Below are 19,683 nucleotides of genomic sequence, written 5' to 3'. Positions count from 1 at the left end.
CTCCAGGCTTCATGAAGGACATTCAAAGCTCTTCTTTGGATGTCAGCTGCCTTTTCTTCTGTTCTCTGTCAAGATGATCGCACACTGCTTCAGTATGTTGAGGTCTGGGCTCTCGGGAGGCCAATCCATGACTGACAGTGTTCCAGTGTGTGTTCTTCTATCCAGGTGTGCTTTTACTGCATTGGCAGTGTGTTTGGAATCATGCTGCAAAGCCTGTACTCTCTTGTTCAGGCTTTCTTTCACCACATTTTACAGATGGCTGTAGGCACTCACGACAGCCACACTTCCACTGAGGCCATTTCTGATGAGGCGTCAGTAAACAGTAGATGGATCAACAGAAGGGCCAGATGCATTTCTCAGGTCCTGTCACTTCTTTCCTACTTCTGTCCAGTTTCCTCAAATTTTTAAGAACACACATCAAACTGTGCTGAGATATGACAACTTTTAGCCAACAGCTCTTCGAGGATTGACTTTGTTGGTGTGGAAACACTATTTTATCCCTGAAACTGTTATCATTTTTTTTCTTTGCTAGGTTATCTCTTATATATAGACACTACACTGGTTCATCCCTGGAATTAGGTGGCTTTTGTATGCTTGAATGATTCATATGAGAGTGTTAAGTGGCTTAAGAAACAAACCTTCCTTTGAAAATAGCCATGGACAAGGAAAAAGAGTGAAAAAGGAGCCAATGTCGAAAGAAAAATGGAAGTCAGGAGAACTATTGCTCAAGATCACTTTAATAAATTATACCAAGGTCTCGCTCTTTGAAGGAAAAATAATAAAGAAATGAAAAGTGACTCACAACTTTTACACAATACTGTATGATGAGAAACAACAAAGTGACACAGAGGGAAAGATTTAGCACTCAACATACCTGGACTTGTTTGCCAGCAGCTCGTTTTCGTGGTACCACTCCAACGTGGGCGCCGGCTCTGCAGTGAACTGGCAGTGGAACACAGCCTCCCCGTTCCTCACTACCACCTGGTCCTCAGGAGTGACCACCGGCCGCGGGAAGCTCTTATCTGATAGAGAGGTAGAACATCTGTATGATTACAGGCAACGGACCATCAAGTTCCATCTGCATGGACGCTCGTGCATCACACCAAACTACTCCGGCTTTATTAAAAGCTGCCAACAGCAGCAGGAGGCTGGTGAGCCAGCAGTGTTCAGGTGGCAGTGTGTCAACACCACAGGGGCCCCTAGGACAGACTTAATGAGGTCAGAAAACAGAACCGGCAGCTTCCCTGCCTTTTCTCTCTTTTTTTTGCTCACTTAAGAGATAATCCTTTTCTTTTCTGCAAAGGTCTATAAACTAGTTATTCCTGGAAAACCGGGTTAGAATCAGCTCCACAGGAAAGAAGAAAAACTCAGTGATTGATTTAATATGTAATTTAAAACTGGGGTTTGTGGATTTTGCACTGAGTTTTAAATGACCTGCAAAATGCTTCAGCTGCTGCATTTTTCCTTATATTCACTTTCATTTGGCCCTTTCTACCAGCCACAAGCAGACCTCGCTGTTAGCCAACACTGCTCTGACCTGCCAAAACTTCAGATTAGGCCTGGTACAACCTAAAGGAGGAGTAATTGCTACACAGATTTTACTAAATTGTTACACTCCAGATGCAAAGCAGAAGGACGTCGAGTTAACGCACACGCACTAGAAAGAGAACGGGAAAACATGCGAGTATCAGCAGAGCTGCTGAAGGAATGGTGCCAGTAGCAGTTTTAGGACATTACGAGTGGTTCGAGTGAAGATAAAGAAAGGCGTGCATTCAGAGCACACCTGGCCCACCCAGGACGTCAACGGGAAGCCTCAGCCTAAGATCTGAGAGCGTGCACTGAAAACCAGTTTAAATCTGTCAGTCTTTTCCTTAAGGTGAAGCCCTATAGAAGAGCAGAGGGTGGTGACACCGTAACCTGAAACTGAACAATTATCCTTTCTTTCTCAACCCAGGTGCTAACCCGATGTCTCTGTGTTGCAGGTGGCTATGTGAAGCGGAACGGGGCGTCGGGTTTCTAATGCTGATTGGGTGCTGTGCAGCAAACCTTATACACGGGGGAGAAACACAAGAGTAAACAACACGACGAGAGCTTTTAGGAACGAGCCTACCTGTAGAATAAACTGTAGCAGAGGTAGTTGTTGTTAGACACACGGAGGAGACCCTGATGCTGAGGGAGCTGCTGTTATTGTTCTTTTAAGGCATATTACAATATTGTTCTGTATGTGTGGGTGGTGTGGGAGGAAGTTGCTAACAGACTTAAAGGTAATCAGATTACACGCACTGTAACTTTGTTCTGCTTCCTGCTTTCTCTCATCACTAATGGTCTTTAACCACACACACGTGGTCGTCTCCATTTCCAGGTGCGGAAATGTGGGAAACTCACTACATCCTGAAAACCTTTGATTAGTGACCTACAATCAATTAGTGGATCGGGTAGCACACCTGACAGCAAAGGAAATCAATATGGTATCATCTTACAACCCTAGAGTTTCTTTATAATATATCATATGTCAGTTTTATATTCTTGCAGATCTGATATTTGTTGCACAAGGTCACACACACACCTATAATGTTAAGAGTGTAGTTGGTGTTACTGCAGACGTGCCCAGCTGCATTTTTGGCGCAGCAGTAGTACAGCCCGTTATCGTCCGGACTGGCATTCTTGAAGGTGAGCGTCCTCTCTTTATTGTTGATCTGATGAGTTTTCTCCGTCAGCTTCACGCCGTCCTTGAACCACTGGCATGTCGGCCTGAGAAGCAGCAGGATGAGGAAGAGAAAGAGGAAGAGAAATCGTTCTGAATACCGTCTCATAAACCTTGTGAATTTTGATCTTGAAGTGGGAGGAGACTCACCGGGGATGTCCATCAATATCACAGCGCAACGTGACCAGCGAAGAGCTCTCCATCTCCCCGTCGGAGACGGGTTCCTTCAAAATCACACCTCCGCTCTCCAACCCTGCAGTGACAGAAGAGGCAGAAAAATCCCCTAAGTGATGGAAGGGAGCACAAGAGGGGGAACAGCTGAGGAGAGGGACAGGAGGAAAAATTGAGTTAAGTGGTCGTCCTGTCCTCATGCGACACATGACGACGCTAATGAGTGCAGCAGGGACGAGGGGAGAGTGGGGAACATCGCTGTGACAGCACTATGACTCCACATCTACCACATTAGTGGGTCAGCTTACATCAGCATACCACAGTCCTGGACTCGCCACAGTAATTCAAGTCCTTGAGGCGCTTTTCAAATGAAAAGTTCATTAACTGTTAATAGTAACACTCTGCTGTCAGAGCGGCCCATGAAATGAGGTAGAAGGGAAACAAACAGGCAGCAGTGAACATGTTGTGACAAAGCACCTGCTAGTTATAATTTTAGAAATCCTTCGATTGTCCGCCCATCAAAAAAAACAGTTCTTCAAAACTAATTATGTGTGTTTACATTATTGCATCAAGGGAGAAACGAATGCCACAACAACGCGATGAAAGACAAGAAGGCTGATCGCTTGTGTCTCGGTGATAGACGAACAAAAGAACAAAGGAAGAACAACAGATTGTGGGAAAGTGATCCCCATTAGTCTCATTCATGGAAGCAGGCTTTTGCAGGCAGAAACAAAGAGCACATTAAGGATTTCGCCCAGTACACATGTGCAGATAGTGTGTCAAACCTGACATCAACAAAGCTTTCCTTCATCCTGCTCAAGTCCAAGACTCTTCAACATGTTCAGGGTGGCGAGACAGATAAAATTTGTTACATAGAAAGACAAAAGCTAGCTAGTGATAGCTTAGATTTAGCTGTAGGACCATGTTAGCACACCTTGCTGGAATTCCCCTTCTCCCACTGTTGACTACACAAACACTTGGTGTTTACACTGAATGAGAACAAGGGCTAATTGTTATTTACGTGACAGTATAAAGGCTGAGGTATGATGTGCAGAGACTGTGTAAACACTGTGCGGTTAGTGGGTGAACTCACTGAGAGAGCATGTTTGTTTCGGTTGCCCCCAATTTCTACGTGAGTCTGTGGGGGTTTTGTGTATGTATGCTGTGCGTGTATTAGTGTAACACATCCCACTAACGCTGCGCCATTCCTATGGCCCTTGGCTGAACAGTGCTGCTGCAGTGTGGATCATGTATGAAATATGCATGGTATGAGCCCACCTGAGAGAGCGATGGAGAGGGAGGAAGGGAGGGAGGGAGGAAGGACGCAGCACCCCTGTGAGGTCAGAAGGGGCGCTAGAGGGAAAACTGTCACAATGAATTACTCAGGAACTGGCGGTGCTGTGCAGCCTGAGGGGATCATGGGAAACCATCTCTACAGCAACAGGGCTTCCATTCTCCTTCCTTATATCCCATCTGAGTTGTGCACTGCTCATTACCTCCCTCCTACAACAGACGCCCAACAACAGTGTGTGTGTGTGTGTGTGTGTGTGTGTGTGTGTGTGTGTGTGTGTGTGTGTGTGTGTGGGAGCATAGCTCAGCAGCGGAGCAAGTGTGTGCGTGTATTTCTACATCTGTTTGTGCACGCAATGGTGTATGCGAAACACAGCTGACGATGCTCTGCCTGCGAGCGTGAGTGCATGTGTCCTCAAATATCTGACAGTTCAGCAGATGCAAATTAGTTGTGTGTCTCATTCAAGGCCATTCCAGGCAATAGCTCCACTAACTCGAGGAGGAGGAGGTAATGAAGGGCAACTCCGCTATCGAGGCCTAAGGCCCGGCGCTCAGACCTGTTATTAGCGAACTGAAAGCAAAAAGCGACCCACAAAACCAGACGGGGAGACGATGAGTCACTAAAGACGAGGGCGTAAGAAAAAGTTTGACGGAATAACAAGTGTGAGTACGAGTGGCAGTCAGATTAAACGTCATCTGCAAACGAAGCATTGTATCGACTCGGCTGGAGGAACAGGAGGCTGGGTTCAGCATCGGGGAGGGTGTCATCTGAATTCATGTATCAGATGCTCATTTACATGTTCAGGAATAAAACAGCGAGCAGCAGGAGAAATACCAGACGCACCGTTTGACTGATCAGAGCTTTCAACACAGATTTGCAAACAACAGCAGACAACACACTCTGCCTTGTGTGTCTAAAGTTTTTACCAGTCCTGACCTATTTTCTTCTCTGGCATGTTAAAACCGATTCTGGCTACCCACTTAATTTTCAATTTGACCTGGATTTTCTTTCTTTCTTTCTTTTTAAACCAGCTTCACGTTCTTAGCGCTCACAGCTCCATTCACAGCTCAAGTTTCTCCAGCTGTCCGCTCGGCAAACAGAAGGCACTCTTTCATAACCTATTAGTGGCAAATGCTTCCCCATAATCCCTCTCAGAATGCATGACTAAGTGTTGGAGCGGGCCTGGCAGCTAACGGCATAATTAGGAGCCTATAATTATTATGTTGGAGGCAGAACAGGAAGCGCTATCAACACGGGGATGATAACGGATGAACGTGAGGATATCATCAAGACAGATGATCGGACCGCTCGTTCAGTCATCGCTCTGAAAAGCAGCTGAATGTGTGTCCGTCTCTTTCACTCAGTGAGCTGATTTGTTGCCATAGAGAAGGGTTTCTGCAAAACGGCTGGGGATTTCATTTGATTGACAAAACCATATGGGGATGGAAATAACCAAAACATATGGCATAGTGTCCTCGTATTGTAAACATCGTTATAAAACCAAAAAAAACTCCTCAAAAAACAGTGGTGTGGCAGATTCCTGGGAAAAATTGTTAACTGAGCCAGCTCGGTGTTAGACGAGGTGTCAGATTTTATCAGCTGTGGCTGACAGGGGTCAGCAGGCCAGGCTGCAAACTGCAGGGGAGAGATGCTGCTGCAGCGACAAGATGGAGACAGGAGGAAGGAGGAGGAAAAATGAGACGCTGACACAGGAGCAAAGTCACTCTACAGGAGAGAAGCTGACGGATGGAGCCCGGGTCATTAAACATGAAGAGCTGCGTTTTGTCAGCTCACAAAAGACAGCAAGAAAAAAAAACATCCTTCAGTAGGAACTGTGAGAAACGAAATGGGGAAGAAGTAGAGCTGTACTCATGGTCTGTACGGACTCTTTAAAAACGTGTCTGCTGAACAAATGTAGGTTAAGGACACATGCTGTGTGACTAAGCCAAGACGGCGTGCGCATGCCTACTCATGCGCGAGTGACTGAATAGGGAGGAAAATGTGCCCGGCTGTGTTTCTACTCAATCTTCTCCTCATTCCTGCGCGCTGCTGTATGACACTGACATCCAAAAACACAGTCTGTGTGTGTCTTCTGAAAGCCGTGCCTCCAGGAGCAACAAGCATGGTGACGAAAGCGACGCCTGAGCCCGGTCTCGCCATGGAGACCCAGTGACCGGGCGGGACAAAAGGGTGAAGGGGGCGGGGGGGCTAAAACCTCTATTGGTGAAAACAAGAGGGGGGATAATTACTCTGAATAATTCTCAGCTGGCAGGACTCGCCCACCCACTACTGAAAGGAAAAATAAATTAACCCTCTCTCGTCAGTGGGGGAGGGGTGGACGAATGAACTCCAGAAATGTCCCTGATACAGTACATATGGAATACCCCACCCCCACCCCTTACACTCCACATTCACTACCAAGCACGCAAAGTAGCGTACACATGAGTGGGTGCACAGTCAAGATTAATGCCAGAAGACGTCTACTTTAAAGCTGCACGAGCTTGTTAAAACTATATATGACTGGAAATATGACAACAGCCACCATAGCGTGGTCTGATCCACTTAAAGTGAGCCGGACAGCCAAACCGCACATACTGATGCAGAGGTAAACGTGTTGATATGCACAGACAGACGTAGCATCCAAAAGTGGTTAGGGATGATTTATTATTGCAGTTTGAGCATCTGGTTGAGAAAACTGTGCACTAAGCTCTTAAATAACCCTGTTTCTTGTTCATAGATGTTTGTTATCTGAAGCTATGCCTGAGGAATCCACTTATGTGATTTCTTATCAAGCTGACTCAGGCTATTACCATTTTTACAGGAATGATAATGTGCGGTGCATTAATAACTTCATAACCAGCATCTCAGCTGTGTGCCGGTTTCTTAGCTTGTCTGTAAAAAGTGCTTAATATGATGCTCCAACATAAACCACTGAGAATCCATTCATTCATTGTCATCCATGCATCAAACTGAGTGAAAGGGGACACCGTGGACAGGTCGCCTATCTGTCACAGGGCCAACACACAGAGATAATCACGCACACGCTCTCATTCACACCTACAGTCAATTTAAAAATCACCAATTAGCTTAGCCAAATGCATGTGTTTGGACTGTAGGAGGAAGCCAGAGTGCCTGCAGAGAAACCACACAGACCCGGGTGAACATGCAAACTCCTCACAGAAAAGGCCACGCACAGAAGCCCACAGAAAAGTTTTTATTGACTGAACAGCGCCCCCAGTGGCAGTCAACAACAGAAAGCCAATACTCTTATAATGACTCCTGTAACATTCTTAACTTTACATTGAAATCACGTGTTTACAGACTGGTACCAACAAGTCTGTGCCCCAGTTTTTGTGAGCTAAATTCAGGTCTTTAATTGGTCCGTTGCTCAACACTCTATGGCAGTTTAGATGTAGCTTGCTAACTTAGCTTGGTACCATTAGCATTAGCATTATTTGTATACGGCACAAAAGCAAAGCGGTGTTTATTACGATCGATGTGGGTCATGAACCGGGCCCAGACTCTGCAGCGTCAGCGATCACGTCAAAGAACGGGCACATTTGTGTGAGCCCGACTGCTATCTACACCGATCAAAAAGGTACGACCACTCTTATATAAACATTTCCACGGTTAAATGAGTTCAGCCTATTTTTATTGCATGCCCTTCCTTTCAAGAAAACCATGCCTTGCTTTTCCAGTGCGTGGGAATGTTAATGGCTTGGCAGATAATGCAGTTTATTCTGCTCTGAAGAACTGGTGCTTCATGTCTAACTTGTTTCTTTTCTATTAAGTCTGTGGGAGTAAGTCGGTTGAGCTTTATTCACACACTAGATCATGTTCAATTGCAACACATGTGAACGGTTCCCGTCAGATCGGACAGGGTTTGGGAAAAACCGATGGGCCTCTTTGGTCTTTTGGCTACAAGTGCAAGCACTCAGAGAGAGACGATGCTCGACATCACACACCTCAAATATCCACTTGTGGAGACACATCATAGAGAGGGAGTTAAACCGCTGCTCTCTCCCTCCATCCGTCTCTTAGTTTACAGCTAGGAGGTCTGGACACTCATCTGTTCTTGTAATCACCCTTTGAACAAGTACCATCACAGCAAAGACAAACCTCCAGGCTGAATGTAGCAAGAGAGGGGAACATATTCCAGATGGAATCATTTTTCGCCCGCTTTGCCTGCTTTTTTTTTTTTCTTTCCCTCCTTCTACCATCACTGAAAACTCTGTTTGTATGACACAAAGGCTTTTCAGTAACAACTGGTACCTGAGGGCCTCTGACGAGACCCAAACAAGGTTGTTATTTATCCCAAACAGAGCTGTGCAGAATTTCCCCGGCTTCCTCTGCTCTGAAACTTAAGCGGGTCACTGAGGTTTGGTTATGAGGCTAAATAACAAAATTAAAGACACTAGCGTGCTTCCCCTTAATTTGACAACACATTTAGAAGGTGAAGATGTGAAAAGCATGACACAAATAAAAAAACTGGAGCAGACAGACCTGTGCTAATCTGAACCGAAATAATTATACTGCTTTAAGGTGAACTAGACTGTTCAGTAATTTCCTGACAAAAAGCCCTTTGAGAGTATATGGGAAAGAGAGTGTTACACAACGGAGAGGAAAGACACAAGCAACAAGAAACACATGCTTGGTGGCGCACATATCCAGTTTCCTATAGAGAGGAGAAGCCACAAAGAATAAGGCAACAAGGTGGAAACATTCCTTCAGCTTACACTACCCCGTCATCTTATACTGCAACTTTTGTTTGGCTTTTTTGATCCAGAAACTGGATGCACACCCTTGTTGCCATTATGAAACCCTGTCAGTTGGTAATTTTCACTTAAGAGGGTTGTTTTATTTCCTCCCTCAAAGGAAGGGAAAATGGCCTGAAACTCAACACTCACACTTGATATTGAAGGAGGCATTGTTGGAGTGGAGCGCTTCTCCTGTGACCGTGTTTTCCGCAACGCACTCGAAGTTTCCTGCGTCCAGCCGCTGATCCACGGCGTTGAATTTGAGGTTGCTGCCCTCCTGGAAGCGCCTCTCGCTGTTCTCCAGGGGCTGGCCGTTGTGAAGCCAGCTGTATTTGATGTCGGTCGGATCGCTGACCTCGCAGCGTAGCATGGCGCTGCGGCCGTGCAAGGCATCCTGGGATTTGGGCTCCTTGGTGAACTGAATGGCAGCGGCCTGGATGGACAGAACTGGAAAGGAGGAGAAAAGGGAGAAAGAGGGGAAAGTCAGATTAGAATGGGGCTGCTGTTAACGTTTTACTGCTTTTTCCGTTCATTAAGTGTATGCCATAGCAACCACTTAGCCCTGTGGAGGAATGTGATGTTTAGACAATAATGGCTAGCTGTGAATTATTTTCTCGTAAAATCATCAGCCTCTGCGCCGGGGGAAAATACCTTCCCTGTTAGGGAGGCTGTGATGTGAGTGGGTGCTCCGACACTCAAACATCACGCGCACACGGTCACATGCTGTCATCGGCTCCGGAAGACGTGTCGCACAAATTAGACGTGATGTGCTTCGCGCACACAGACACAAAGACAACCTCACGTACACTTGAATCTTTTATGGTCCCTCGTGGTGCTGCGGACAAGATTTATGTGAGACATGTTTTATGCTCTACTAATCCACGTCTCAGAAGATTATCGGTCCGTTCGGTTTTGTTTCGTGCTCTCAGTTAAACGTGAAAGTACAGTTGTAGCACAAATCACAAAATCTCCGCCAAACAGACGGAGGAAACAGAAGACAAAGCAGACCCACTGTTTGTATACTGTTATGAAGCATATGTGAAATTTGGATTCATCACTTCATAAGACCTGTTTGCCTCTGATTTTTAGTCCATTTCTTTGTAATTCATCATACAACAGGCTATTCTTCCTGCTTCCCTTCCTTAGCAGTGGTTTCTTCACAGCCACCCTCCCACTGAAGCCATTCCTGATGTGGCTGCAGTCAACGGTAGATGGACCAACACTAAAGGGCCAGAATGATCCCTCATGTCCTGAAACAACACGACTTTCAGATGCTGCAGATATTTTTAGGTCACCCACTTTCCTGAAATTATTTCTTCAAATTAAGTGTTTTTGTAACATCCTGCTAGTAACAAAATGCCTAAAAAATTGTTTACATCTGCTACAGCTTCTTGTGTCCTCTGCTTGTCCAGCTTCCTCAAATTTTTTTCAAGGACATACAAATATAAATTTTATGACTTTATACGGACTCAGATCACGAAACTTGTGTCCCACAGCTGGTAGTTTCTACCCTCATTTAAATACAGTCATGCATATCCTTACCAGACTATTGTGTCTACCTCAGAGTACCAACATCATGGGAAGTATTTTTTCCCTCTCATTGAATTCAGGTTTGTTTATACTGTAAATCTCGGTTCACTAATATATTTTTTATGACAAACTACACTCTTTATTGTTGGCAAGTCTAAACATACAGATGACATTATCAGAGTGCACCTGAATTAAACTCAGCAGCTGCCTACTAGTTTGAACAACCACCATAATGAAACACTTATCAATAGCCATCTGCAAAAGTTGTCGAGGCAGGCCCTCGTGAGCCCCGTGTAATACAATGTTATCCTGCCTGATGTCGGGGTTTGTTATGATAGGTAACGGTCCACCACCAGAGTCGATTAACCATACCTACACCTGTGTGACGGTGTGTGTGTCTGCCTGTGTCTAGCAAGAAAAAAAATGGGAGATCTTTCAATAAAGTTAAATCAAGGAAGATGTTGATAATGAGCCAATGAAATGCTCCCATCTTTGACCCTCTAACATGCCACTGCTCCTGTCCTGCAGGTGGTTGGCGCTGACAGGCAGGTAGGCGGGAAAAGACACAGCGAGGTAGAAAGGATGGTCAAACAAGACTTCCATTCTGGTGAGCCGGCGGTAAGGTTCAGGTTCAGAGTAAATCAGATTGCCTTATATGGCCACAAATATTACTTTACACATTCAAAAGGAAATGACAGGCAGCATTTCAAAGAAAATGTGTGTGTCAGCTTGAGTCATGGACTTTTATTTGCATCAGCAAGACCGAAATCATAAAATTCCATCTAAATGTTACATGAAAGGTGGGCAAATAGATCAGCCTAAGCCTTCAATTGCTAGGAAGCTTGTGCAAAGCACGCAGGAAAATAAACTTGTCTCTCCAAGGCTCAAGCGAGCCGACTCTGACAAGGTCACAGCACTGCAGAAGATGGGAGTGAGCAGAGAAAAGATTACTCGCAGAAATGCTAAGCAACAGCTTTCAACACTGACATCAAATAAATTGAAGCAGTACTTCTTTAAAACCCAGAGAAAAACACCTGAATATTTGAGACCATCATATAAACCCTTTCAGTCGCCAGAAAATCTCGGCTCTGGCTACACCTTTATCAGCTGGTTAAAATAGCTAAGAATGGAGGGCTCAATGACTGTATGCTTTAATTTGATCATTTTTAATTTGAACAGACTCTTGTTTTTTTATTCTTCTTTGGGGAGTCTACTTTTATATAGACGACTTCATCGGTTCTAGCAAAGACAACAATGGCCCGAGGATTGGCTTTTACTTTACCTCGAATCAAACCTCAAATCACGCCTCCATGACCAGCTTCTGCATAATTTTCACTCAGTTTTTGATATATGATCACATCTTCTTTTCAGTTTTTTCCTCATGACTTCATGCCAGACATAATAATCATAAGAAGTCACGCTCTTATACTATTATTCTTGAGCAAAAATACTTTTATTCTATTTCTTTCAGCTTCTGAAATGTATGATTTCTTCTTTTTCACTGATTAACAATTAATAATATTTTGACATAATTCATAAATCCTTTCCCACAGCCTCGGAAACGAGCTCTACCATGAAAGTTCCCCATGATTTATTGCACAAAGGGTTGTAACAACTCCTCGTCTGTATAAGCAAATGGTCTCCAGCAATTCTCCTGTGGGACTGAGAATTTGTTCCATCTGTGCAAAACTGGGATAAAAGGTAGCAGATGGGCTGGAAACACCAGCGGAGTCATCCTCGCCATCCACCTCAGACAATCTATACTCGCAGACAGCCTTCCGCCTCCATGCCAAGCCTACAGCTGGGGTGCGAGGTAGCGTGCCAGCTTCCATCACACCGAACCTCCTCTGCGCAGCAATGTTACGAGCTTTGGTGGAGGCACGCGGTGGATGGTTTCATTTGAGATGCTCGCTGACAAAAAAGGCAAGTTTTTATAGTTTAGAACCACGCAGAGGGAACGACTTCCGGAAAAAGTCCCGGCAGATGCGGCACAGACAGATAAGGCGTTTTCACATTCCACGGAGTGACAGACGTGAGAGAGAGGTGGGTAGAGTGAGGCGCGCGAGTCTGCCAAGTTTACTGTACTGAACAAACAGAGAAGATGCCGTGACCTACATCTATCAAACGCGCTCCAATCCTGCTTCTCTAAACTGGCGCAGAAGAGCAGACTTCAAGGGCACACGTGCACAAACAGTATAAACACAGTCATACACACAAAGCATCACAACTGCCATCCCGGTTCTTGTCTTTTACCTTCACTTTACTCACTCAGGAACCCAAATTTCACTGAAGTTGTATCAGTCTGGCCAGATCGACACAGATAATTTAGGTCACGCTTTTCAGCGAGTCACAAGAGGGCTGCAGAAAAGAGGAATGCTCGGATATACGCTGTGTGGCATTTGGGATAGATAAGCAGGGTAAATGCTATCCAAACTCAGACTGAGGGCCCTTCAAAGAGAGAGCAGTTGAAAGGGAGAGTTGCAGATAAAAGGCAAACAGAGAGTGAGACTGAGGAACACAGGACGGGACTGTTCTTATGACAAAAAAACATTCAACACAAAGACTGCTGCGACTAGCAATGTGCCATCAGAAGCAGTGAGAAGGAACGTCACACGGTAGCAAACCTGCAAGTAAACAACGCAGCATTGTCTTTTACTCAAGATGCAATTAGTCGTGGTAGAAATAGAAGTTTGTCTACCTTTAAAAAAATAAAATAATCAGAGTTTTAACAAACCAATATATCCATTAACGATGCATTTGTGTGTTATTTTGGTTTAGACCGCTTGTTTGAACAAAAAACTATATTTTATACTCAAGTTTTCATTTTAAAACTTGCTCATCAATAAAAGTTCTTTTCACTCACGAACTCTGTTCAATATTTGAAAAATAGTTTGGGATATTTTTCCCAAAGTTTGTGCAATTTCTGTACAAACAAGCCGGGATGTTTTCGACGAAATTCTTTCTCATATGAATCACACAGAAGGAAACGGTCCACTTCACACATGTTCGCCTTACTGGAAACACTCAGCTGAAGGAGCTGCCTGATCAGCAGCACACGTGACATTCACTCACAAACAACGGATGAATATTTGGTGCTCTGTCATCACATCGAGATCACACGTGTCACGCATTTGCGTTCCCATATGACCGGAAAACCTCGGAGCTCAGGAGCTGCAGTGTATGAGTGAAACAAATTCTGCATGTCCTGACATATGAGAAACGTAAGCAATGTTGAAAAACTGATACCTAAAGTTTCTACTATTCAAATACTTTTTTTTTTAAGCTAGAAAGCCATTAAAACAGTGAAATGTCTTTCAGCCCGCATCCACAAAAAAAGCCTCGGCTTCGATACCAATCAGCAGCCCAAAAAACTTGCAGCAGTGTTAATATTTCACGTCAATCACAGCACATGGGTGTTTTTGACACATTTCAAAACAATTCCTCAGAATTCAACTGATGTATCTGGAAATAAGTCGGACGAGACAGAAACTGGGTTAAAGATAGAGCAGGAAACTGCTGAGAGGGTGAAATATCTGCACACGGGGATTCGCCTCTTCAGCTCACTGCACTGCCGACCCCATTAAGCCTGGCGCGGCTGTCAAGGCTGTCAGGTGGGAGTCCCCTTTAAGTCAGCCTGACAGCCAGAACCCACCATAATAGGTTCATCTGAAACTCACCGCCTCCTTTCTTTCTGTCTCTCCCAACTTTGTTTGCTGGCACTGACACGCAGGGCTGGCCAAGCCGATTCAGTTTTCAAGAACAGATGCAAGATGCAGACGGAGGATGTGTGGGTAGGTGAGACAGAAGCATGTGCGTTAACAAAATCAGTGTTCTAATAACACAATCTGATTGGTGAATACAAACAAGATTTCACATTTCTGCATTTGAAAAGAAAAATGAATTCTTTGAGACAAGCAGCATCAGAGATGTTATCAGTGAAAAAACCTGCGATGAGCACTGTGTGTTTCCACCAGGCCATCACACACACCACAATGTTATCTCTGAAAGTTTCCCCAAACATGCCTCTGCAGGGTGACGACATTCAAGGATGACACACGAGCCCGAGGCTCCATGAGGTTAAAGAGAGACACACACAGACAGACACAGGACCCACAAATACGTGGCACCAGACACACACCCACTGTGGGAGCTCGAATAGCCCCATATGTGTGCGGTTTAACAACTTCTCAGTGGACCGTGTCAAAGCGAGACAGCTGCGCTGAAATGTTTGCAAATGACAGGACAGCAGAACAAGGAGCCTTGGAGTCGCAGAAATGAGTGCTGCTGACGGAGCGTGAGACAGTGATTGGAGCGTTTGACATTAGACATTAATCTCAATCCTTAAAGTGACACGCATATCGCAGAGTCTCAAACATTCGACTGCACGGATACGCTGTATCCAAGCAAAACACTGATAAATATTTAAGAGGTTAAAGGTTCTGTAATTCAGCCTGTTTGCTATTAAAATATACAGCGAGGTGAATATGTCCTCAGAAATTTAAAAAAATTAAGAAGGTAAACAAAGGTGATCAGCAGGTGATGAATTATTTAGTATTTAAAGTCTTTTAATTATGCTTTTCTTTCCAAACCTTATTTATGTGCACGTATTTCTTTTAAACACAGCGTGGGAGTCCCAAATGTTTTTGTCTCTCCTCTGCTCTTTCTTTCACCACGTTTGAAATGAAATTAATGGTGCCATGTTTGTGTCTGTTTGTGCATTTGGCTACGCAGAGCGAAGGAGTGTGGGCACGCATGTGTGCAGTCTTCAAATAAATAAATCAAATGTGTGAGCAGCCTGACGGTGACACTGAATGTTTAAGAACTGGCCTGAACAGGAAAAGGAGTGAAAGCAGAGTTCAGCATGAAGGAACAGTATGAAAAAACCTCAAAAGATAAGAAAAGCACAGACAAAGGCTGCCGCTGACAGTTTACGAAGCTTTTAACACTCAGATTCACTATACTTTATAGAATTTAGTACATATAGTATGGCTTCTTCTGGAGGCTGAAAGCTGTGCATGAGCTCTGCTATAGTAGTCCCTTAGGTTTCAAGCAGGGGACTAAGGGAGAGAAGGGCTGTGTACATAATTAAACTTTATTTGTAATCACATGTATAATAATAATAATAGGTTTTTTTGTAGGCTGAGAGAGGTTTTCGTCAAATAATAAAACTGGACACTTTGTTTTCTTCCTCTAAGATTCCAACAAATGCATTAAGGCTTCAAAGTTGGGTTGCCATGGCAATAATTGTGGTCTTAATATTGAAAAGAAAAAAAACCCCTGTGATTATAATTTTTGCAATATTTGAGCATCCTTTGCAGAGAGCAGAGCACCAGGTTTTGTAGTTGGAAATTAAAGGTGTGCCCAATGCTCGCACTTCTGGACACTATGAGTAACTAATTTAAAGCGCCACTTGGTAACAAAGAGTCCATAACCCATGAAAACGGCACTATCTAAAGTGATCACTCCATTTTCATTACTCCATCCTCTCCCAAATCGCAATATCTACATAACCCAATTAAGGATAAGACCTGCAAGACAGCTGATAACATCAGCCCTCCCAGCTCAAACAGCACACGCCGACAACAAACAGTGAAACTTCAAAAGAGTACACCAAAAAAAGGGGGGAAAAAATAAAATAAGACTCCGTCTGATTAATAATTCATGACTCCAAAAGTTCACATAAGATCTGAAAGTAGGTTTAACATCTTATTTAGTCAATGTCAGTCAGGAGGTAAGACAAGCAGCACCGCAACAAGCACAGACTGGAAAAAGATGTCATCAATTTTTCAGGATGCAAAAGATGGCACACTGATGCAAACTACTCCCTCTTTAAAAGCATCCACTTTAGCAGATTCAGTCTCCACAGCCCTGCCATGGCTACGAGTAAATATGGCAGTGCTCCACGTGGGGTGTCGGGCCTGTGGTCATTTTTACAGGACAAAAAGCAGAATCAAAATCAGAGGTGGATGACTGTCCTCATCTTCAAGCTGGGGTTATGAATACAAACCTACAGCAATCCATTAAACCAGCCAGACATGCATGCCAGCAGTGGGGAGAAGACCATACCTTATTTGCTCTGAAAGTTAGCAGCTGCTGCAGATTCCTATTGCTTCACTGGAGTGATAAACTAACAAGATTAGCTTTCCTAATAGGCTGAATGTCAAACAGAGCAAAGGAAGAAGCTAACAGAGATGTTCCTCACTGTTATGAGAAGAAAGACAGATGCAGAGTGTGGCAAACACAAAGCAGAAACCTGCATACAGCCTCTGGGCTTGAACGTAAACACCTTTTAAAGTATCCATAGCACCAAGTGATAAAAGCTGACTTTTCCTGAGCATAAGCAAAATACTTGGGAGAAAAATCAGATCTTTAAGAAATCTCAGGTGACCTCATTAATGACTGGCATGCTGGGATCACACATGCTGATAACCATCTATCAGAGTCCAGGCAAGTGTGTTTTTACAAGCTGTAGTAAAACCTCAGATGGAAAAGCGTGATAGCTTCATCCTCGGTTGGGTGGACCGAGATGTCAGAACGATCAAATGGAAAGGAGAATAAGTGGCAAAGTCATGGGAAGCTCTGACACCCACTGACAGAGCCTTCAATGCCTGTCAACAAATTACTTGATTTGTGTCTATGTGTGTGTGGGTGTGTTTTTCAGTTTTCCACTGGCTGCCTGAGTTAAAACCGGCTGGCAGAAGATTTTCCCTAAAAACTGACTTTATGGTTTAATAAGTGCTGTGGAAAAAAGGGAAGAGAGAGCACGGAACAGGTAAGGGAGGGTGATTAATATCTTGTGACTTATATCGTGATAGTTTAAATTCCCTGTACGTCTCAGTCATGCATCGCAGGGTTGGAAAATGTTGATCACGGACAAATACCGGCGTTTGCGGTGATCCAGGAGATTTCAGCTTCAGTGATTTCTTGGCCAATATTTTAACATTTCTGTCTGTCAGCAACAGTTTCGTCTTCTCCAGCCTGAGCGACGCAGAGCAATCACCCGTACACGGAGCAGAAACGCCGCCAAACGAAGAGGTCAGGTTGCCTTTTTGAACTCGACAGGAGAGACGATAAACGAGATGGAGTCAGACCAGGTACGACGTCCCTGTCAGCTCACTGAAACACGAGTGACAGATATGCACACTTAACTGGGTGTAAATGTCCCGGATTTATTTAATGCAGAAAAATCCAGAAACGAGGAAACAAAAAAGGTCAACAAGCTCAAGAAATATATTCAAGATCTGCTGTGAAGTGACACAAAACATCTGATTAACTGGACCCTGCAGATAAAGCCAATTTAAATACAAGTTAAGCAGTTTATTTTTCCATAATGTTTCTCTCAACGTGAACACAATAAATTTGTTTTCATCGCCGTAAACCTCAGAGTGATCACGTTTTTTAAATGATATCAGAGCTTCTTAAAAGGCAGCTTTCAGTGTTCAACCCCAGTCATTACAGAGGCTCCCGAACTCCATCAAGTCAAAATGAATCAAAGTAATACAAAAGAATAACACCCTGCTGACTCTTTCCATTAAATCCACAAAACTGACCCCAGGTAGTGTTTTATTCTCTGCGAGGTGCACATCAGCACAGCGCTTTCCTGCGTTTATTCATCTCCTTTAATTGAAAACCATCTTCAAGCAGCCAAGCCAGCCTGCCCTTTTACCGGTGACACTCATATGCAACGCGCGCTACCTAAATTCAATCGCTGCCATTATTGTACCGGGTAATTGCCCTGTGGAAAGGGTCTCACTCTGCAAAGCGGCTTGCTCGTGTGCAAAGAGAGGCCTCATTATAAGAAACCTCGCTGAGATCCCTATCGGTTCGTGTGCGTTTCACTCCATCTCATCGCTGACGGCAGGGAGCGAGCACGGCACCAACTACACAAAGAAACCCCCCTTCCCCAACTTATTACCAGGCAACACTGGCATGGCAACCGGGATGCAACCTCGCCAGGTAGACTTGGTTCACTCCCTCCATTATATTAAAAAAAAAAAAAAGAAAGAGGAAAAAAAAAAAAAGCTTCTGAACTGATTCCCATTTTGAAAATTCGAGAATATTTTTTCATCAAATTATTCCGGATGACAGAAATTAATTTTTCTTCGAAAAAAAGAGGGCTTGACAGAAGTATGTCACCTCTCCTATGCAGTAATGAAAAGCTCTCTCATCACTTCTAACGAGCCGCTGCTTGCCAACACAACTCGGTCTTTCAAATGAAGTACTCCATATGGTATCCATGACAGGAGAGAGAAAAAACAACACTCAAATGGCAGTGTGAACAGGAGAGAGGGGGGTGCATGAGCCATAAATCTCTTAATAAGCACACTGGGAGGCGGTCAGCAGCATCAAAGTGTTGGCTATGCCCCACCCAAACATTACTCCAACAGTGTTTTAATAGGCCACACAGCACCACTGCCTCATTACTAGTCATACCAGGAGGCCTGAAGCACAATTCAGACTGGGACAGAGGATGCGGACTAGTTTGGGGCATCATGCGGAGCACCATTTGCAAAAAGAAACATAATCAATGAAAACATAATGTGTGTCTGTGCAAAAATCTTGAGCCAGACCTCATTTTGTTATATTTTGCTTCCAAGTAGCCCAATTCTCCCCTGGAAGGGGAATTGGTTCTGTTTGTTTGTCTATCTGTTAGCAGTCTAGCCTCCAAGATACCATTTTCAAATTTCGTGTGCTGGTAGATACCAATAACAGCTCGAGCTGATTTCATTTTGGTGAAAGTCAGGTCACGATCAAGGTCACACCGAATGTGAAAAATCAATACAAATGTTATATTACCCACAATTTTTTTTTTTCCATGGATCATCTTCACACTTCCCAATAATATGCTAGGGACATGGGAGTATCTAGGTTGGCTTTGACCTTTATTGCTAGTGCCCAGGGTCAACGTTGCAAATGATGCCAACCACTTATACATAAAATACAAACACACAAAAAAGTATACCTGAATTTACAAGCCTTTTTAAAACAAGCCACATGTAACACAGATGTTATCATGATTGAAACAGCGTGGGATCATCCTGACAGGACACAAGAAAATGCAACTAACATTCAAAAACCTTCAGGAAGCCTTGAAAACTATTCCTGAAGCCTACTTTAATTATAAGAAAGCTGTGCAAAAAGTTCAGACTGTGTTGAAGGTCACCCCAACTCTATTTTTGCCTTATACGCTTATTTACTGCCCTTATTATTCTTTTCCTGCAAAAACATAA

At 44.0% G+C, this 19,683-nt stretch overlaps 1 protein-coding gene and 1 long non-coding RNA gene across 4 annotated transcripts in view; one reads left to right on the top strand and one right to left on the bottom strand.

The window, feature by feature from the left end:
• Window positions 1–19,683, bottom strand: part of ptk7b (protein tyrosine kinase 7b) — a 69,907-nt gene that overhangs the window by 11,565 nt on the left and 38,659 nt on the right. For 2 of the 3 annotated variants that reach the window (XM_005473897.4, XM_025897571.1), the window contains exons 2-5: window positions 9,074–9,370; window positions 2,855–2,957; window positions 2,567–2,751; window positions 875–1,022 (exon numbers count right to left, since the gene is read on the bottom strand). In XM_005473897.4, the coding sequence (XP_005473954.1) occupies window positions 875–1,022; window positions 2,567–2,751; window positions 2,855–2,957; window positions 9,074–9,370 (733 nt within the window). Of the gene's footprint in view, window positions 1–874; window positions 1,023–2,566; window positions 2,752–2,854; window positions 2,958–9,073; window positions 9,371–9,574; window positions 9,698–19,683 lie in introns of those variants that run through there. The other variant, XM_005473898.4, reaches the window with a different exon arrangement.
• On the top strand, window positions 4,475–13,303 carry LOC102078133 (uncharacterized). The gene is made up of 4 exons (XR_001224001.3): window positions 4,475–7,764; window positions 10,070–10,213; window positions 10,982–11,071; window positions 12,007–13,303. It is a non-coding gene; the product is annotated as an uncharacterized LOC102078133 (long non-coding RNA).

Source organism: Oreochromis niloticus, linkage group LG13, assembly GCF_001858045.2.
Source record: "Oreochromis niloticus isolate F11D_XX linkage group LG13, O_niloticus_UMD_NMBU, whole genome shotgun sequence".
Classification (NCBI taxonomy): domain Eukaryota; kingdom Metazoa; phylum Chordata; class Actinopteri; order Cichliformes; family Cichlidae; genus Oreochromis; species Oreochromis niloticus.
The sequence above is the reverse complement of the archived record's forward strand: the minus strand, read 5'-3'. Positions and strand labels throughout refer to the sequence as shown.